This window comes from Neolamprologus multifasciatus, chromosome 17, assembly GCF_963576455.1.
Source record: "Neolamprologus multifasciatus chromosome 17, fNeoMul1.2, whole genome shotgun sequence".
NCBI classification, from domain to species: Eukaryota; Metazoa; Chordata; class Actinopteri; order Cichliformes; family Cichlidae; genus Neolamprologus; species Neolamprologus multifasciatus.
In genome coordinates, this window is record NC_140455.1 from 15,934,369 (window position 1) to 15,951,898 (window position 17,530).

At 42.4% G+C, this 17,530-nt stretch overlaps 1 protein-coding gene and 1 long non-coding RNA gene across 11 annotated transcripts in view; both read left to right on the forward strand.

Annotated features, from left to right (window-relative positions):
- The window catches only part of eps8a (EGFR pathway substrate 8a, signaling adaptor), a 34,562-nt gene that overhangs the window by 1,055 nt on the left and 15,977 nt on the right, over nt 1–17,530 (forward strand). For 6 of the 10 annotated variants that reach the window (XM_085139111.1, XM_085139117.1, XM_085139121.1 and 3 more), the window contains exons 2-5: nt 8,959–9,046; nt 14,716–14,783; nt 15,247–15,303; nt 17,393–17,460. In XM_085139111.1, coding sequence (XP_084995237.1) covers nt 8,982–9,046; nt 14,716–14,783; nt 15,247–15,303; nt 17,393–17,460 — 258 coding nt within the window. In that variant the 5' untranslated portion in view covers nt 8,959–8,981. Of the gene's footprint in view, nt 1–2,808; nt 3,427–4,844; nt 7,464–8,958; nt 9,047–14,715; nt 14,784–15,246; nt 15,304–17,392; nt 17,461–17,530 lie in introns of those variants that run through there. The other 4 variants (XM_085139115.1, XM_085139116.1, XM_085139112.1 and 1 more) reach the window with 3 other exon arrangements.
- LOC146499175 (uncharacterized) lies at nt 9,264–11,608 on the forward strand. Its single transcript, XR_014870452.1, has 2 exons — nt 9,264–10,195; nt 10,355–11,608. It is a non-coding gene; the product is annotated as an uncharacterized LOC146499175 (long non-coding RNA).

A 17,530-nucleotide genomic window follows, 5' to 3' on the forward strand; every position in this document is an offset into this window, starting at 1 on the left:
TAACACCTGGATTCATGTGGTGCACTGAGCCTCGTGCCATCACTGCCGAGAGCAGAGCAGCTCTCAGGTGAGTGACCTGACCAGGTCATAGTCACCTGATGTTTATCAGAAAGCTCCTTCCCCCACACACCATAATAAGCCTCTCTGAGGTCACGTCTAGGTCACTGTTACTTCACTGAGGTGGTTCTGACAGAAGGTGTGATCAGACCTGCTTCAGCTGTGTGTGAGTGTTTACTGCTGGAAGATGGGGTTGTTTTTCCTGCAGGTCAAAGGTCAGCGGGCTCTGAAGCTGAACAGTTGGAGGACCTTTGAGCTGGTTGTGTAATCGAGTGTTTGTATGTGGGCTTCCTGTCAGGCTGCTGCAGGCCACAGCTGGTCTTGGATCAGTGCTCTTCATGGGAACCAATCTCAGCCTGCCATCCTCCTGAGAGCCTTGCAGGATATTTCTGGATATTTCCATGCCTGTGCTGCTCCACTCCACCTCTGATTGTGTTCAGCTTGGTGGTTGGAGGGATTTGCCCATGGTGAGCGGGTCTTAACTGTGCTGTACTGTGCACCATAACTGACTCCAGGGTCAGCGGACGTGTTGTCATGAGGGTCTGTGTGTGATGTCAACAGCAGGTACAAATGGAGTGGAAACACGCATTATGATGATATCACTTATAAACTTTTCCCATGAACCCTGAGATCAAAGTGAAAAACGTCTGTCCCATCTTCTGGGCGTCTCCCTGGAGCTCTCCCTGTTTGGCTGTGTTGTGGTTGCTGTGACGACAGTGTGATGTAACCGTACCTGCCAGGTGTTGCTACAGGATTATGGCTTTGAAATGGGAAACTGGGGGCAGTTGGGAGTCAGGTTTCAGACTGAGCCAGCGGTCTGATTTTTAGCAGAACAAAGAGGAGGCAAGGGCGTCTGCGCACCTGTTTCACCTGAGACTCACCTGTCTCATCTAACACCAGGTGTCACACGCTGTCGTAAGGAGCAGAGACAGGAAGTAAAGGAGCTCAGGACGACCTGAGTAGTGATGGGATTTCCGGCTCTTTCTAGAGAACCGGCTCTTTCGGTTCAGCTCACTAAAAAGAGTGAGCTGAACCGAAAAAACTCTTTCGGCTCTGAACTGGCTCTTCAGGTTGTTTTGTTGCTTTAATTAATTTATTATTAACAATAATATAAGATTATGCACAAAAGGAATTACTAATGTAAAAACAAAGTAGTTTTATTTATATATGTTTATATATAAATATATGCGGTGGCTCCTAGAGACAAAACGCGTACAAACTCCAAAACACATTTCTAGCATGAACTGAACTTCCAAAACAGAGCTACTAGATCACTTAAATTACACAATTGAAAGCATGAAAGCATATGTGTATTGTTTGTGTATTTATACACAAGCATTTATATATAGTCAAATCATTTAAAAAAAATTAATTTACCTGTTATTACCACACACCAAATCCGGTCGTTGGTACTTGCTGGCTTGTGTAGCCACTAGGTAACAAAAGCTCAACACTGCCCCTAGCATCCTGGAGCACTCCTGTTGTCTTTTGTACGTGTTTTGAGTTTTTATGTGCTTCTGTGTTTTTACGTGTTTTGGAGTTTGTACGTGTTTCGGAGTTTGTACGTGTTTCGGAGTTTGTACGTGCTTTGTCTGTAGGGGCCACCATAAATATACTTTTATTTATTCACTCCACATAAAATGTAATAAATAAATCATATAATACAAAAATCAACTATTCACATTTCAACTTTTAACAATTTAAATTTTCATCTTTTTCCTTTTACAAATTTAAAGTGAAACAACACAAAACACTGCAAACCACAACACAATTAAATATAAATTATAATATGAAAACAAAAAGAACATGCATATTCTCTGTCATATGGGCCTGCATGAATAAACTTTCTGAATCCTTTATCATCTGCAACTGAAAATAGTTGTGGATGATTACTATACCTTTCTAACGTGACGTTGTTGTCCCTGGCTCTCTTTCTCTCCCTCCCTCTCTGTTCCTGTGCTACTGAGTGTAACTACCGCCCCTCCCTCCTCTTCCTAGCGTAAAGCACAAGGCTCGCATGCGGAGTGAAGCGGAAAAAAAGTGCGAGAGAGAGGGTGAGAGAAAGGGGGGGAAAAAACCCCACGCTCGCGATAAGGAGCCAGCTCGCGTCGTTCACGTCAAAGATCCGGCTCTAAGCCATTTTGTTCGCGACCGATTCATCACTACTCCTGAGGGACTGACTCTTCATTTACTGAAGCACACCACGGCCCGCCTACCCCATCCTCCACACGGAGGGCAGCATGGACCAATCAGAGATGAGACTGTACTCAGAAACAGGAAGTTGAATCTGAAAGTTGAGACTTTGACCTGTTGGGGGCGCTGCGATGCACAAAGCTCGGTGAGAAGAATCCGAGGACATTTGCTGTGCTCTGCCCGAGGATCCAACAACAGAAGAAGAAAACGCAACAACACGCTCACGTGTGTTAGGTACCTGATCAGAGTCGGTGATATCATCAGGTATTAAAGTCCTGCCTGGAGACTGGTGTTTGGTTTCTATGACACTACTGAATCATCGAAGAGGAGTCGTGGGGACACATTTGGTTTATGAATCCATGAAACGCCAGATCAACAAATCACAGGTTCTTCTTCTCTGCTGATCAAACTTCTGATCCAGTCCAGATGACCTGTGAGCAATAACTGATCAATAACTGAAGATCTGTCTGCACTCTGAGCTTCAGGAGAAGCTTTGAGTCTGAATCAGAGGCTCTGTTGATCAGCTGCTAAAGATCAGTAAGTAATCGTGACACTGAAGTGTGATGTCATCAGGCAGCAGCTCTGTGAAACAAACAACATTTTATTTTTGAAGCGGGTCAGCACCACAGATGAATCAGGACCCATTATCGCTGCAGGTTAGATTAAACTTTATTGATCTCCATGGGTGCGGTGGGCGTGGCCTCCTGATAAGATGTGTTTCCCTCACAATGAGTCATTTATTCTAAAAGGAAACAAAAATAAACCGCACATTTCCTTAGCGACCAGTTTTGATAACAGTATTGGGTGTTGCATGACTATTCTGCACAGAGTAAACTGAGAGTTGTTTAAGTCTCCTCCTCCAAATGGCTTCATCAACTGACTGATGGATAATCAATCAGTTGTGAGGAGTTTTAAGCCCACTCGGTGTTTCCACTGCCACCTGTCAGTTGGAAGCCCCGCCTCTTCCCTATCCCCCACCTGTCCGTCATTAGTGATTAGTCAGGCTTAAAGCGGAGGATCCTGGACGCCAACTCGCTGCTGCAGCGAATCCCGGTCCTGCACCAAGCCCTGGATCCTCGCTAATCCGCCACATGATGCTTGGAGTCAGAGCAGCTTTATTCAAGCCGTCTGCGGCGTCGACCTCACACTCCGCTCACCTGTGGACGACTTGGACAGGTAGGTGCTCGCTTGGTTTGTTACCGAGGCTTTGTGGTCTGAGAAGACGCCGTCTGTGGGTTTATCTGCTGCAAGGATTCCGCGGTTCAATTTCTGGATTCAGAATAATCCGCTCTCCAAGTTCTAGCTCCTCCCTTTCAAAGCTGCTTCCTGTGATTGGCTGTCTCTCACAAACTGGTGGTCTCAGGTCACAATGATCTGACTTTATCATGAATCACAGCATCTGCAGCCAGATGTTTTGAGTCCCGAGGAGATCTTTGTTAAACCCAAACCTCAGTCAGACAAGTGACTGACACTCCCTCCAATGGAAGCGAAGAGAACTGCTGATGTGAGTGGGCGGGGTTTATCCTAACCTGAACAGAATTTAGGACCAATAAACGGGGACTGAATGTCTGTGAATGATCCACGTGGCACAAAACATTGTATCCGAGCTCCTGAGGAGACAACAGGAAGTTGCTTTTATGCTGCGATTTTGGATCCGCTGCAGTCGTCACTCTGAGGCTGCAGTTTGGCAGTTTGAGCCGGTTCAGCTCACGGTGCCAAAGGTTTCCTGTCTGTCCTCAGGGTTTAAATCATCATGTTGGTATAAAACAGAGCAGCTTTGTTGGTTTGTGGAGGTCAGAGGTGTGTGTGTGTGTGTGTGTGTGTGTGTGTGTGTGTGGTTCAGTAATAACATCAGTCTGGGTTTGCGTGCTCAGCTCTCTTCCACCTCATTGTTAACGTCACAGAGCCAAAGTCAGACAAGCTTCAGTGACCCAGCCAGCGTGGACGCCTCTTTATTCTTTTCCGCTTTTGTCTCAAATACCTGCTGACGAGGTGGATTAACCAATCAGGAGGCCCACGGGGCATATTTGTGCTTAGCGGCAGGTGTAATCAGAGCTCAGAACTTCTTTGAGATCAGTTCAGTTCTGTGGCTCTGACTGGAGGAAGTTTCTGCTGAACCTGTTTGAAGCGCCCTTCAGTGTGACCTCCATGATGTCAGCAGGTCATGGTTGTGACTGCTGCCGTGCCTGCCACAATCTGTGTCAGTCAATGATGCTCGGTGTGTTTGTAGATGCACTTGTTCACTGAAACTCACTCTCACAGAGACGAGCCACTCTCCACTCGCTCTGTGCAGTGTGCTCCTGGGTACTCCCTTGCTGTGAGCCGGTGTAACGAGGCCGCCTGTAATGGGCACCGTGACCCTCTGAGCAGGAATGAAGACTTCAGCACTTTCAGGATTACTCAGGATTATTTTTAGCCTCCTTTACTGTGCCGGCCCTCGCGGACCTGCTCTTGAACAAACTGCAGGTGGAAAGGTGCCTCCGGCTGTGGGTCTGAAAGCGGGTCAGCTGGCGAACACGTGCTGCAGCGTCCAATGTCAGTGCCACACGGTCACTGCTGATGAGTATGGATCTTTTCCGGAGGTGATGAAGCTGTGAGCGAATTGGTGTCAGTGACCTGATCACTGAGGCAATTTTTGTTTTACATTTTTATTTAATAAAGTGTTTCTTCAACATACAGTTCACATTCAAATCTGCAACAATCTTTAAAAACTGATTAAAAATAACACTGTAAAATAAAAGAATGAAGAAATAAATCAATGAAATTATGTTTTTAAAGGTACTTGCTAGAAAAAGAAACCAGGGAAATCTAAAGAGACATGATTAAATAAAATTGGAAATGAGACAAAACACTGCAAATAATTTAAGTTACAAGAAAGTCATGAAAACTGATTTAAAAAAAAAAAATACACCACCTAAGAAAGATTCTCACAAATGTAAATAAAATAATAAAGAAAAGAGTTAAAGAAGTCAAAATAATTTACAGAAAACAAGCGTGATAAAAATATAAAACTAGAGAACATGAAAATAAACGTGTCATAAAAGATTTGAAAGTGAACTTTGAGGCATCAAACTGTTCCTCCTGCTGAAGCTGCAGAACACGCTCAGTATTTGGGTTACAGACCAATCGGAGAACGTTAATCAATGGCTCCTCACTGTGAAGCCAGTCACATGACTCATGACCACCATCCGAGATCAGGGACTGGAAAACTGAAAATTGGAGGGGCACGGTGATGAAGTTGTGATTGAGCGGATGAGACGTGGCGATGGCTCTCCTGTGTCAGCTGATGGTTTGTGAGGCAGCGGCAGACACCAGAAGCAGTTTCCATGGTAACAGAGCTGTTTCACAAGCAGTTTAATATCTGAGAGATGAGCAGAGCTCGTTCACCATCTGCACTGAGAAACATCAGCGAGGAAACGGGAAAAACTCTGAGATTCAAACTAAGAGGAGGAGGAGGAGTTGTAGAAAATGTCTTCTCTCTGAAACATGGATGCAGTGTGAGCGGAGCGCTGGATTGAAGGTGTGTGTTCTTCTCCACCTTCACTTGTATTAGAGTTTGATCCTGAATTTGTTTCAGGGGAACGCTGTGAGGCGGATGTTTGTTGTTGGAGTAAAGATGGAGGGAAGCCGACGGTGCTGCGGTGACCTTCTGAACCCTGACATCAGTGTCATCTCTTTTATGTGGGTGGAGTCTCACGGTTCTTGCTTCATGTCAGACCTTTCCAGGTCTAGAGGCCCAGAGCGCGTGGCGGCCCGAGCAGAGTGTTTTTCCAGTGTCTGAGTGTTGGCGTGGAAACGCCTCCCAGATCAAACATACAGTTAATGAGTGACCGACAAGGACGTTCTTATCAGCCTGGTGACTCCCTGCTTCATCTCTTTTCTTTAACGTGTTACTCTCCTCTCCACCCGCCGCTCACCTCAACACATTTATTATTCACAGCTGGAGTTCCTTTGAAAGCCGACCTGTCCACACATCCATATTTTTGTGACATCACAGCGTCCTATATTCATAATGTACACTCATAATAAACATGGCATTTTATTTTTTGTAGCCCGATAAGACTGACCAATGGATTGTGGGTAACTGAAGGGGCTTTTAGGTGGGACTCACAGCGAGAATCAAAGTGAACTTCTTTTTCTTTTCCTGACACAAACCAGTAGTGCTGGGCGATATGGAAAAAATATTTATCACGATATGAATTATTTTATATCACGATAACGATATATATCATGATATACCACAATATTACCACGTTTCCAGTTATTCTCTGAAAAGTTTCTTTTCTCCAACTTTATTTTGAAGAGACATTTAACGGAACTGTCACAAATGACAAACGTGCAGCAATATAAATGTATCAAATGAAAACAGCTGTGGCCTTCACTTTTATTTTTTTGTTTTGTTTTTTAAAAATTATAACCAAATCCCAGATGTATCCCCCTCTTTTTGGTAAAAGTGCTTCTTCTTGAGCTGCCTGTGTAGCCGTCCTGTTGAATGTCCGGGCATGAAACTGCAACCTGTCGCGCGTCCATTGTTTTGAGTTACCGTAAAGCATGTTGCAAATCTTGGTGCACGTAAAGCAGCACCATGTCGCAAAACCACAAGATGGAGTTTCTTTGTGAAAAACTTTTTTTTTTTTTTTTATACTTTATGCAAGAGAAAATGGAGTATGTATAGTGAGAAGACAACACTAATATATTTGCCACAGGCTATTTAATTATATATTTTATGTAATAATTTATAAAATTAGGTTAGAAACGATAGAAGACAAATGGCACGATAGCCATTTTTCTGTCATTAACACGATATATATCGTCATATCGCCCAGCACTACAAACCAGTTTAAATCTGTGTGCTTTTACTTTGAAATCCACATGGCATTTAAAGGATTAAAGTGTGTGTCACAGGATCGGTAAGGAGCTTTAACTCTACATGGACACACACACACCTAATCCCCACCTTCCTCCTGCTGAGTGAAGGATACTGGGAAACGTTCAGGAAACTTTATTTAAACAATCATGCTGTAAACGCCTCGTTATCGTAAAGCTTGCTGACCTCACAGCGCCATTGATGCCCCGCCTCAGATAAGTGAGAAAAGAAGAAATGGCTCTCGCCGTGGTGACCGCATCTCCTCCCAGAGAAAATAGAGATGACAAAACTGAGCCTAACCAGTGTGATCTTTGACCCCTTCAGCTTCCTGGGGTGTCAGGAGGAGGTTGGTGGAAAATCAACTTCATATCCATCAGAGAGTGGGCGGGGCTTTGTGGGAGTAATGATGAGGATTTAAAGCCACTGGGGCTGCACAGGTGGGTGGATGTGCTCAGGTGAGCAAGTTGAAGTCAGGCTGACAAATTTGGAATCAGTGTAGAATCAAGCCAGATGCTGATGGTGGAGTAAAACTTAAATGATCATTCAAATTTCGAAACACTCAAACGATCCTGCAGTAGCGTCACCGCCCACCAGAGACATCACGGCCTTCAGACATGAACATTTAGAGCTGAACTGGATTTTCAAAAATTTTATTTCCTGAATGTCATTAATCAGTGGCGGCTTTCCTGCGTTTGGATTGTGTTGGTTTAGTGGAGAAGCACACAGCGGATTATGTGGTTGGTTCTTCTTCATTGCTTTCTGTATCTGCTGTCTTTGTACCTTTTGAAAACATTGACGGCGCCTTGTATATTTGGCTCCTTTAAGCTGTGGATTTTGGGGTCGTGATGGCTTCCTGTCACGCTGGAGGCAGGGTCTCGATGAGGTCACGGATCCGGCCATAGCCCTGGTCTCAGTTGGTTTGGGTTGTAATGCCTATACCTTGACTCTTCCTCACCTTTGTGTCCTAATGTTTCTGCTGCTGTCACCCGCGAGGGCTCATGATTGGAGGCGCTAACCAGTGTGTTTTGAGATGGTGTTTTGGTATTTTCACTCTGCTGTCGTTACATCACTTCCTGCTGTGGACTCATCTCTCCCTGATTGCGGTCTCACAGGTTTTCCTCCTCTGCAGCACAAACAGTATGGCTGAAGCCTGGTTACCATGGCTATGAGTCCCAGCTGAATGGCGCTGTGGGAAAAGTAATCACGCGTGGCTGCACTGTACATACTGTGTCATTAACTGCCATAAATCTGCTCGGGCCCCCTTTGTGTGCCACGCAGTTTTAATTTCCCTGCCGCTCCGCGGGGAACACCCAACGAGCCATTAATGAGATGAACTCTCTGAGGGCAACTCACCACTCAGCACTCAGAAACATCCAGATTAAACCCTCGCGTTTCAGTAGCCATCCTGGATGCTCTGGCAGTACTCGCAGCAGCCATGTTGGCAGTCAGGTGGTTGCTCTGTCATCGTAGCGTCCATACCTTACAGGTTGAACCACTGCTGCCTCTGCTGGATGTCAGAGGAACGGCAGCGTGGCAGCTTCATTTTCAGCTTTTAGGAGTTATAGTTTTAGGGGACCCACAGGCCTCTGAAGAGCTGCTGTTTGGCCTTTTTTGTGCCGTTTCCACTAATTTAGTTTTAGTGAAGTGATGAGTTTTGACGCCTCAGCATATATCAATAAAACTGTGGTTTAACGGCACCAGTGCATTCCAGTAGTGTCAGGAGGTATGAGCTTTGTGCAGATGTTTGGTCACAGCAGATAAATGTATTACATTTACCCGGAGCTAGCCTTTGACCCTGCAGTGTGGTCATGTGACTCATGGTGCGTCTGCGTCTCTTCCAGCTGATGGTCCACCGTGAAGCAGCATGAACGGATACGAACCTCCAGCTCTCGCCTCGGGCGTCTTCGGCTCCTACAGCTCGCCCATCAAGTGAGTTTCCCAGCAGCCTTTTCTGCTATTAGCCATGTTAGCCACGTTAGCTCACATGGTCACTTTTTGAATGTGAAGCACTGTTAATAATGCTTACTCTGATATGAGGCATAACCTGTGCTGTTTCTGTTGTTTATGATCAGTGTGACACTGATTGTTTCTGAAATAGGAGAATCTCTTCAGGTTTGAAAGTTTTATTTTAATACTGAGCTTTTCAGTCTGAGTTTCTTAAATGAGCTTAAATGGCTGAGCTAAAGGCATACATCCACTATCGAACCTCGTGGCCGATTTCTGTCCCTTTGAAACCCATTATAAACGCTATTTTTCATACCACCATTATTTTTACAACGGTTAATGTAATTGTCTCAGTTATGGTGCCATTTTGGAGTCCGGACCTTAAACTTGTAATTTTTTCATTTGTCCATCAGATGGCGCCCTTTTCTCATATTTCAAGCAATGAACGCACTTCAGCCAAAATTAAAGATTTTGAGCGTGTCGTTCTGCAACAAAAAGTGAAAGAATTGGTGTTGTGTGTCACTATCAGTGTTGAATAATGATGTTAGATAATAGTAACTGTGCTTTTTTAAAAATATAAAGGCCTTTATGTCTAAAAAAGAAAAAAAGACACACAAACACACTTTTTCTTTCAAAAGTATTTTCTCTCAGACGGCCACACAGCAATGTAAACAAATTAAATAAAAGCAAGGACCAAAACCAAATTACTTAAATAAAATTAATTATTTTTTACCTTGAAATACAATTTTTTAAAACTGCTGCGGTTAAATCACCTATGACCCGGAAGTAGTTACTGACGGGAAGCCATTTGGTGCGTTTGTAAACAAACAAACATGTGTCCAGAGAGAGACACATGTGGGAGAGACGCGGTTTTTTTCCTCTTTTTATTTATTCAACGGTCACAAATCGGTTAGCGACACAACCACCTGCAAATTGTGAGCGAAGCGGAGATCCGAGGGAACCGTCACGGTGGAATTTCGAAAAACTTACGGACAATGGCGAGGCTGGCCGCCGTTATCGGCGCGCACAGGTAGCCATTTGGTGGCTACCTGTGCGCTACCAAATCTTTGGGATAAACACCCTGATCGCAGTCGGGACTACGAAAAATGCTGATCTTTTCGTGAGAAGTTAAACGTAAGTATTGTTACATTATTATTACGGAAAATTATTAATTTTTAAATGTTACGATGGCCGTGAAGTCCTTCCGATGGGATTTCTTTGTTTACTATGGATGTAAACAAATAAAAATCCTCTAGTTTTATTGTGGATCCTCTTGTTTTATTGTCTACGCAGCAAATTACTTCTAAACGTTGGTGATAAGGCTGCGCTTGTGATCTTGGGCACACGACCCAGACCCCGGCCGTCCGGCTGCCCGTATCCCGTGTAGTCTCCACGGTGGCGGGCGCGCAGCGCGGGTCTGGCCGCTACTCAACGTGGCCGCATAACAGAGAAGCGCCATTCGTGGGTGAAGCATAAGGAACTTTTTAACACATTAAATTGCGTGTTGTACACTACGTGTTGAACTGTGCATGTGACAAAAAATAATCTTGAATCTTACTATTCACATGTGCTATGTCGTGCCAAATTAGACAGCGCAGGTTTAGGCTGCGCGAAGAAGTGTCTTTGTTTCGCGAGAAGCAAAAAGAGTGAAAAATTAGTATCGTTACATTCAGTTTGGGGCTACGACAAAAAAAAAAATGTTTTCACGTGGTGTCGGACGTGTTGTGCTGGGGACACTGACACCAAGACCCAGACCCCATCTCCTGGCAGCGGGCAATGGTGCTGCTCGTGACGCGCAAAGGTGCACCTAGTGGACCGCTGGAGGTGTTGCAACGTCCCGCGGACACACAACTTTCTCTGATTCCCAGTAACATAAATGTTCATGTTCATCCTTCTAAAATAAATGTTTTTCTGATTCAAAGTGATCTTGTATTGTTATTTAGACAATTTCTATTTTATTTTAGAACAAAACAAGGTAATAAGCTTTTGGTGTATGCAAAAAATGATAAACCTGATATGGCACTATATGACATTTAGTGTGCTCCTGCACAAAAAATAATAATGGATCAAAATGAATGTTGGTGCCAATGTTTGGACCATCCAAAGGCCTAATTATAATAACAATCAAATATTACTTCAAATGTATTTTATGAAAAATATTTAAGTTTTTGGTTTTATTCTGTTAAAAAAAAAACCAGGGCGCTCATGTACCCAAACTGGTATTTAAAGGGTTAAAACAATGAAAATATAATTAAAACTTGATATGGATATTTTAAGCAGAAGTAGTTTTAAAAGACTGACTCATTTAAAGTGGAAAAAAATATTGATATAAAACCTTTTAGAGCACTTTTTGGGGCTGGACCATTTTTGGTCCCTAGGACCACGAAAGGATGGATTTTTTAAAAATGTGCTCCTGCACAAAAAATAATAATGGATCAAAATGAATGTTGGTGCCAATCTTTGGACCATCTAAAGGCCTAATTATAATAACAATCAAATATTACTTCAAATGCATTTTATGAAAAATATTTAAGTTTTTATTTTTTTTCTGTTAAAAAACAGGGCGCTCATGTACCCAAACTGGTATTTAAAGGGTTAAAACAATGAAAATATAATTAAAACTTGATATGGATATTTTAAGCAGAAGTAGTTTTAAAAGACTGACTCATTTAAAGTGGAAAAAAATATTGATATATAACCTTTTAGAGCACTTTTTGGGGCGGGACCATTTTTGGTCCCGAGGACCACAAAAGGATGGATTTTTTTTAAAATGTGCTCCTGCACAAAAAATAATAATTGATCAAAATGAATGTTGGTGCTAATGTTTGGACCATCTAAAGGCCTAATTATAATAACAATCAAATATTACTTCAAATGCATTTTATGAAAAATATTTAAGTTTTTATTTTTTTTCTGTTAAAAAACAGGGCGCTCATGTACCCAAACTGGGATTTAAAGGGTTAAAACAATGAAAATATAATTAAAACTTGATATGGATATTTTAAGTAGAAGTAGTTTTAAAAGACTGACTCATTTAAAGTGGAAAAAAATATTGATATATAACCTTTTAGAGCACTTTTTGGGGCGGGACCATTTTTGGTCCCGAGGACCACGAAAGGATGGATTTTTTTTAAAATGTGCTCCTGCACAAAAAATAATAATTGATCAAAATGAATGTTGGTGCTAATGTTTGGACCATCTAAAGGCCTAATTATAATAACAATCAAATATTACTTCAAATGCATTTTATGAAAAATATTTAAGTTTTTATTTTTTTTCTGTTAAAAAACAGGGCGCTCATGTACCCAAACTGGGATTTAAAGGGTTAAAACAATGAAAATATAATTAAAACTTGATATGGATATTTTAAGTAGAAGTAGTTTTAAAAGACTGACTCATTTAAAGTTGAAAAAAATATTGATATATAACCTTTTAGAGCACTTTTTGGGGCGGGACCATTTTTGGTCCCGAGGACCACTAAAGGATGGATTCTTTAAAATGTGCTCCTGCACAAAAAATAATAATGGATCAAAATGAATGTTGGTGCTAATGTTTGGACCATCTAAAGGCCTAATTATAATAACAATCAAATATTACTTTAAATGTATTTTATGGAAAATATAAATTTTTTTATTTTTTTCCCTGTTAAAAAACAGGGCGCTCATGTACCCAAACTGGTATTTAAAGGGTTAGAACAATGAAAATATAATTAAAACTTAATGTGGATATTTTAAGCAGAAGTAGTTTTAAAAGACTGACTAATTTAAAGTGGAAAAAAATATTGATATATAACATTTTTAAAGCACTTTTTGGGGCGGGACAATTTTTGGTCCCGAGGACAAACGAAAGGGTAGGACTTTGAAGTTCTACAGAGTGTTAAGTAAATAACTGAGGTTAATGTATAAAACATTTTATAACAGTTTCAATTTTCGTTATGTGTATTTTGTGGCTATTTTTTAAATAGTTTAAACAATTTGGTAAGTATTAGTTTTAAATATTCAACAGATTTGAAAAAAAAACCATTACAAAACTGCAACTTTAAAAAAAAAAAATACCATAAAATACAACCATAAATTTGTGATGTAAATGAACTCTGAGTAAATTTAATTGTAACTGCAGATTAATTGTAACGACTGAAATCTTTCATTAGTAAGTCTTGTATTATAAATTATTATAAAATAGTAATTATTATTTAAAACATACTTTTGTATAGTCTTTGGTAAAGCTTAAAAAATATTTACAGTTTCAATTTTAAATGTATTTGAAGTGTGCATGACAATGTTCAGTTTTGTTAATAATTCCAGTTATTACTGAGTAAATGGTAAATGGACTGGTTCTTATATAGCGCTTTTCTACTCTGTCCGAGCACTCAAAGCGCTTTATACAGCTAATTCATTCACCCAATCACACAAGCACTTCTAAGCTTAAGTGCTAAGTATCTAACATTCATACACATTCACACTCCGATGGATGCATCGGAGAGCAACATGGGGTTAGTATCTTGCCCAGGGATATTTGGCATGCAGACTAGAGCAGCCTGGGATTGAACCACCGACCTTCTGGTTAGTGGCTGATCCGCTCTGCCACCTGAGCTACAGCCCATTAAACAGTTTTAATGATTAAGTCAGAACTTTTGTTGTTTGTTTGTAAAATGACAGTTTTTGGAGGATTTTGTGGCCAACTGAAAGCGTCTCTGAGTTTCTTCTCCATGCTGACACTTCTCGTCTCGCAGCAGTAGAAGTTAAATATTACTGCAGCTCAGCTTCTCTCTGAGAAAACCTCAGATTAAAAATTAATGAAAACTCAAACCGGACACGCTTCAGGAGCTTTACTGGTCTCCGTTACGTCTATACCGAGGCATCTGCTTCTGTGACGGTGTTATTAAGAAATAAACTGAGATGTGGACAGGAAGCAGCTGTCTGACCTCTGGAGGAGCAGAGACCGGATCTCATGGTTTCTAGTTCTGAAGCAGGACCGTTCTGTTTTTCCTGGTTCGTGTGTTTATTCACTGTCCCCAGCCCTAAAAACATCAGCGTGTCCCTGCCCACATAAGAGGATAATCTGGGGTAGACCAGCTAATTTCTCTGGCTTGGAGTCATATATGGAGACTGGATATTGATCTGAAATCAATGATTATTGATTTTATTTATTTATAAAATCAATAATCATTTAAAGAGGATCTCGCGTGTAACTTCATAAGAATAACTTCCTGTGAGTTCCTGGCACAGATTCATTTGTGTGGCAATCATCAGCGGTGTGTCACATGACCAGCTGCTGTGCTGCGCTTCCTGTAAGGTGTCAGGTTTCGTGCCGGCGTGGCTCTGATGTAGTCTGTAATCGCGCTCATTCATTATAAATGTCTTCATGCGGCGAATTAAAGTGTGAACGTGCAAAAGTATCGAGTGACACAGGCGGGATGCCGGTTTGAGATCAGCACAGGAGGGGATGCCGGAAGTGACATCATAAATAAAACTGTAACAGAAGCCAAACTCGTACACCTCCAGAGATGAAGTGAAATAAAACCAAACACTCACGCAGTATCCCTGTCGGGTAAAATCACCTGGCGTCCAATCAGAAGCTGCTGTTGGTTGCATCATCAGCTGATCTGAGATCTGACCTTTGACTTCCTAACTTTGTTCTGCTTTCTGTCCCAGCGGCCATGATGCTCCATCTCCAGAGCCTGCAACGCACAAAGCCAAGACCAGTGCCAAAGCTCTTTACGGTGAGGACCCTCCTTCCTCCCTTCTCCCTCCTCCTCCTGGGAAACGGTGAGGCCGTCCTGGATCATTCTGGACCTCATTTATAATAAAGCTTGGTTCAGAGATGACATCCGTGATCGGGGTGGTACAATGGGTAGCTGACTGTAAGGTGTCTGCAGGTGTGAATGTTACCTGTGAGAGGAGCTGATGTTAGAAATGGTTTAAGGTCATGACGTCAGTGAGGACTAAACAACATGCACAGATTTCTCTGAACACCACATACTGTAGTCTTCATTACTTCAGATTTAGGTGCTTTTATTCTTGAAACAAACTGAGACTTGGAGTTGAGTTTGAGACTCCAGGTTAGTCAGGTGAACTGAACCTGAGCAGGCAAAAATCCTCTGTGAATGTTTGTTTGATTTATTGGGTTTCAGAGAAATTAGACATGATCCATGACCTCATTATCTGCTTTATCTTTGTTCACAGGATCTGATGAAATCTATTTTCTTCGTTCGTCTGCCAAACACAAAAAGAAAAGTCACAGTGAGACGTGTGTGTTTTTGTTTGCGTGTGTACCACGTTTACATATCTTTGTGAGGACCAAAACTTGGAATTTTACTATTTTTGTGGGGACCAACAGTCTGTTATGGGAACAAAAGGCTGTCCCCATTAGATTGAAGGCATTTTGAGACTCAAAATGTGGTTTTAGTGTCAAGGTTACAGTTAGGTTATGGTTAGGATTAGGCATTCATTTTTGATGGTTAGGGTAAGTGGCTAGGGAAAGCATTATGTCAATTAGATGTTCCCACTAAGATATGAAAACAAGTATTTTTGTGTGTGTGTGTCGTGGTTTACCTCGTTTGGGCATTACGTGTTTGCAGAGTCGATGTTTCTTGTGAAGCATCAATTATCTTCAGACAGAGGTTTGAAGTCCAGACTCGGGGGTACGACTCGTGTTGTCAAACATCTGTAATGGGACAGATATTTGATTCGTGTGAGCTAGCCCTCAGGTCTTACTGTGAACACGTGTGCAGTAGCTCCTGGTCTCTATCTCCTATGATCTCCGTCACAGTGAACTTTACCTCAGTGAACATGTGACTGAAGTTCAGACCTCCAGCTTTAGACTCTTCAGCCATTGACTGAGGCCTCCTCAGTTCATCAGCAGGAAATCAAAGTTTATGTTCACGTTAACATTTACCACAGCTGTCCAGCGGGCCTACTGTTGATATAAACTTCAGTTGGAGGCGCTGAGTTAAGGCTGAGTGTGAGGTAAATGTGATGTGATCAGGAGCTGCAGGATTATGGAGCTGCTGTGTGTGTGAATGTTCTCACTGCAGGAATGATTCCTGCTGAAACTTTCTGCCGTGTCTGAGGCAGGAGGAAGATCTGCAGCATCCAGAGACTCCAAACAGGATTTGCACGGCTGAGGGTTAACCCCGTCAGAGGCTCAGTGTTTCCTCTGAGACATGTTTTCAGTGATGGTAGGATCTGGTTATTCTGGCTGCTCGGGTCATTCGTGGGATACAAGTCGGCTGCTGTTCTCCAAACTTTTGAACATTCAGCTCTGCTCAGGATTTCATTGCCAGGTTTATTTTGCTAATTCGCTCTGATCCCTGTCAGTCGCCCAGGGGCTGTTTGGAGTTGCTGGCCATGTCCGAGGAGGCTTCAGGTCACCAAAGAGACGTCAGCACTGTGTTTGATCATGTAACCAAGATTAAACAACGGTTTTGATCACATAGGTCACTTTAACATTTCCTGGGACCAATGAAGGAATGGCGTCCCTCACAGTCTCAACAAACCCAGTAAGCCCCGCCCCCTAACCTGCAGGAAGTCCAAAACGCACACACACAGCTGGACTTTAAGGCAAAACTTTCATGTGATCCCTCCTCCGTGTGTGGGCAGGAAATTTATTCAAGTGAAGAAGAAGCTCCAACCTGAGCTCAGGTCGTTCCTCTGTGATGAAGGATTCAATGCTGTTTTTGTTTTCACACAAATAAAAGCCAAACGTCCTGGCGCTTGGTGGAGAGGAGCATCATGGGTAATCTGTGAACCCGTTACCTGTTGGTGCACATGTGGATGAGTTTGTTTAAGAACTGAAACGACACATGGACTCTAGCAAGGACGTTGCTGTTGGCTGTTGTTCTGCCGCTTTGCCGCTGATTTGTGAGCAGCTGTGTGCTGATGTTTGCCGGTCCTTCTGCCGGGTGGAGATAATAGTGACGATGCAGATTTGGCTCTTATCTGCGGCTCTCAGCAGCCTCTTTGTTCTCATCACAGCTGATAACATCTGTCACCTCCTTCCGGAGGGGCTCTGAAGCATCTGAATTACTGACGTCCTCCTGCAAACACCACCTTTAATCCAACACATGTCCAGGTTCACTCTTCTTCTCTGCTTAATTCAGAGCATCGTCATGTGTGGTGCTTTAGTGTCACTTGTAGGTCATTGTAATGAGAAGATGGTTTTATGCTGCTCCAGTTTCCTCAAGCCTTCTCTGAGTCCATAAAATCAAAGCTAATTTCCAGCTTCAGTCATGAAATATGAACACAGTCAGCTTCCCAGGGGGACTTTAGGGAGACATAAACATGATATTCATAGTCCAGAATAAGAGTTTTTTTCTGTTCTTTTTAACAGAACAAAGGAAACATTACACCAAAACCAGCATCAACAGCCTGACAGACACATCGCAGTATCACGTGGAGGTTGGTGCTCACGCCTGCTCCTCTTGCCTTGCATTTTATCAAACCAAACGTGTTCAAATTTAAGGTTTTC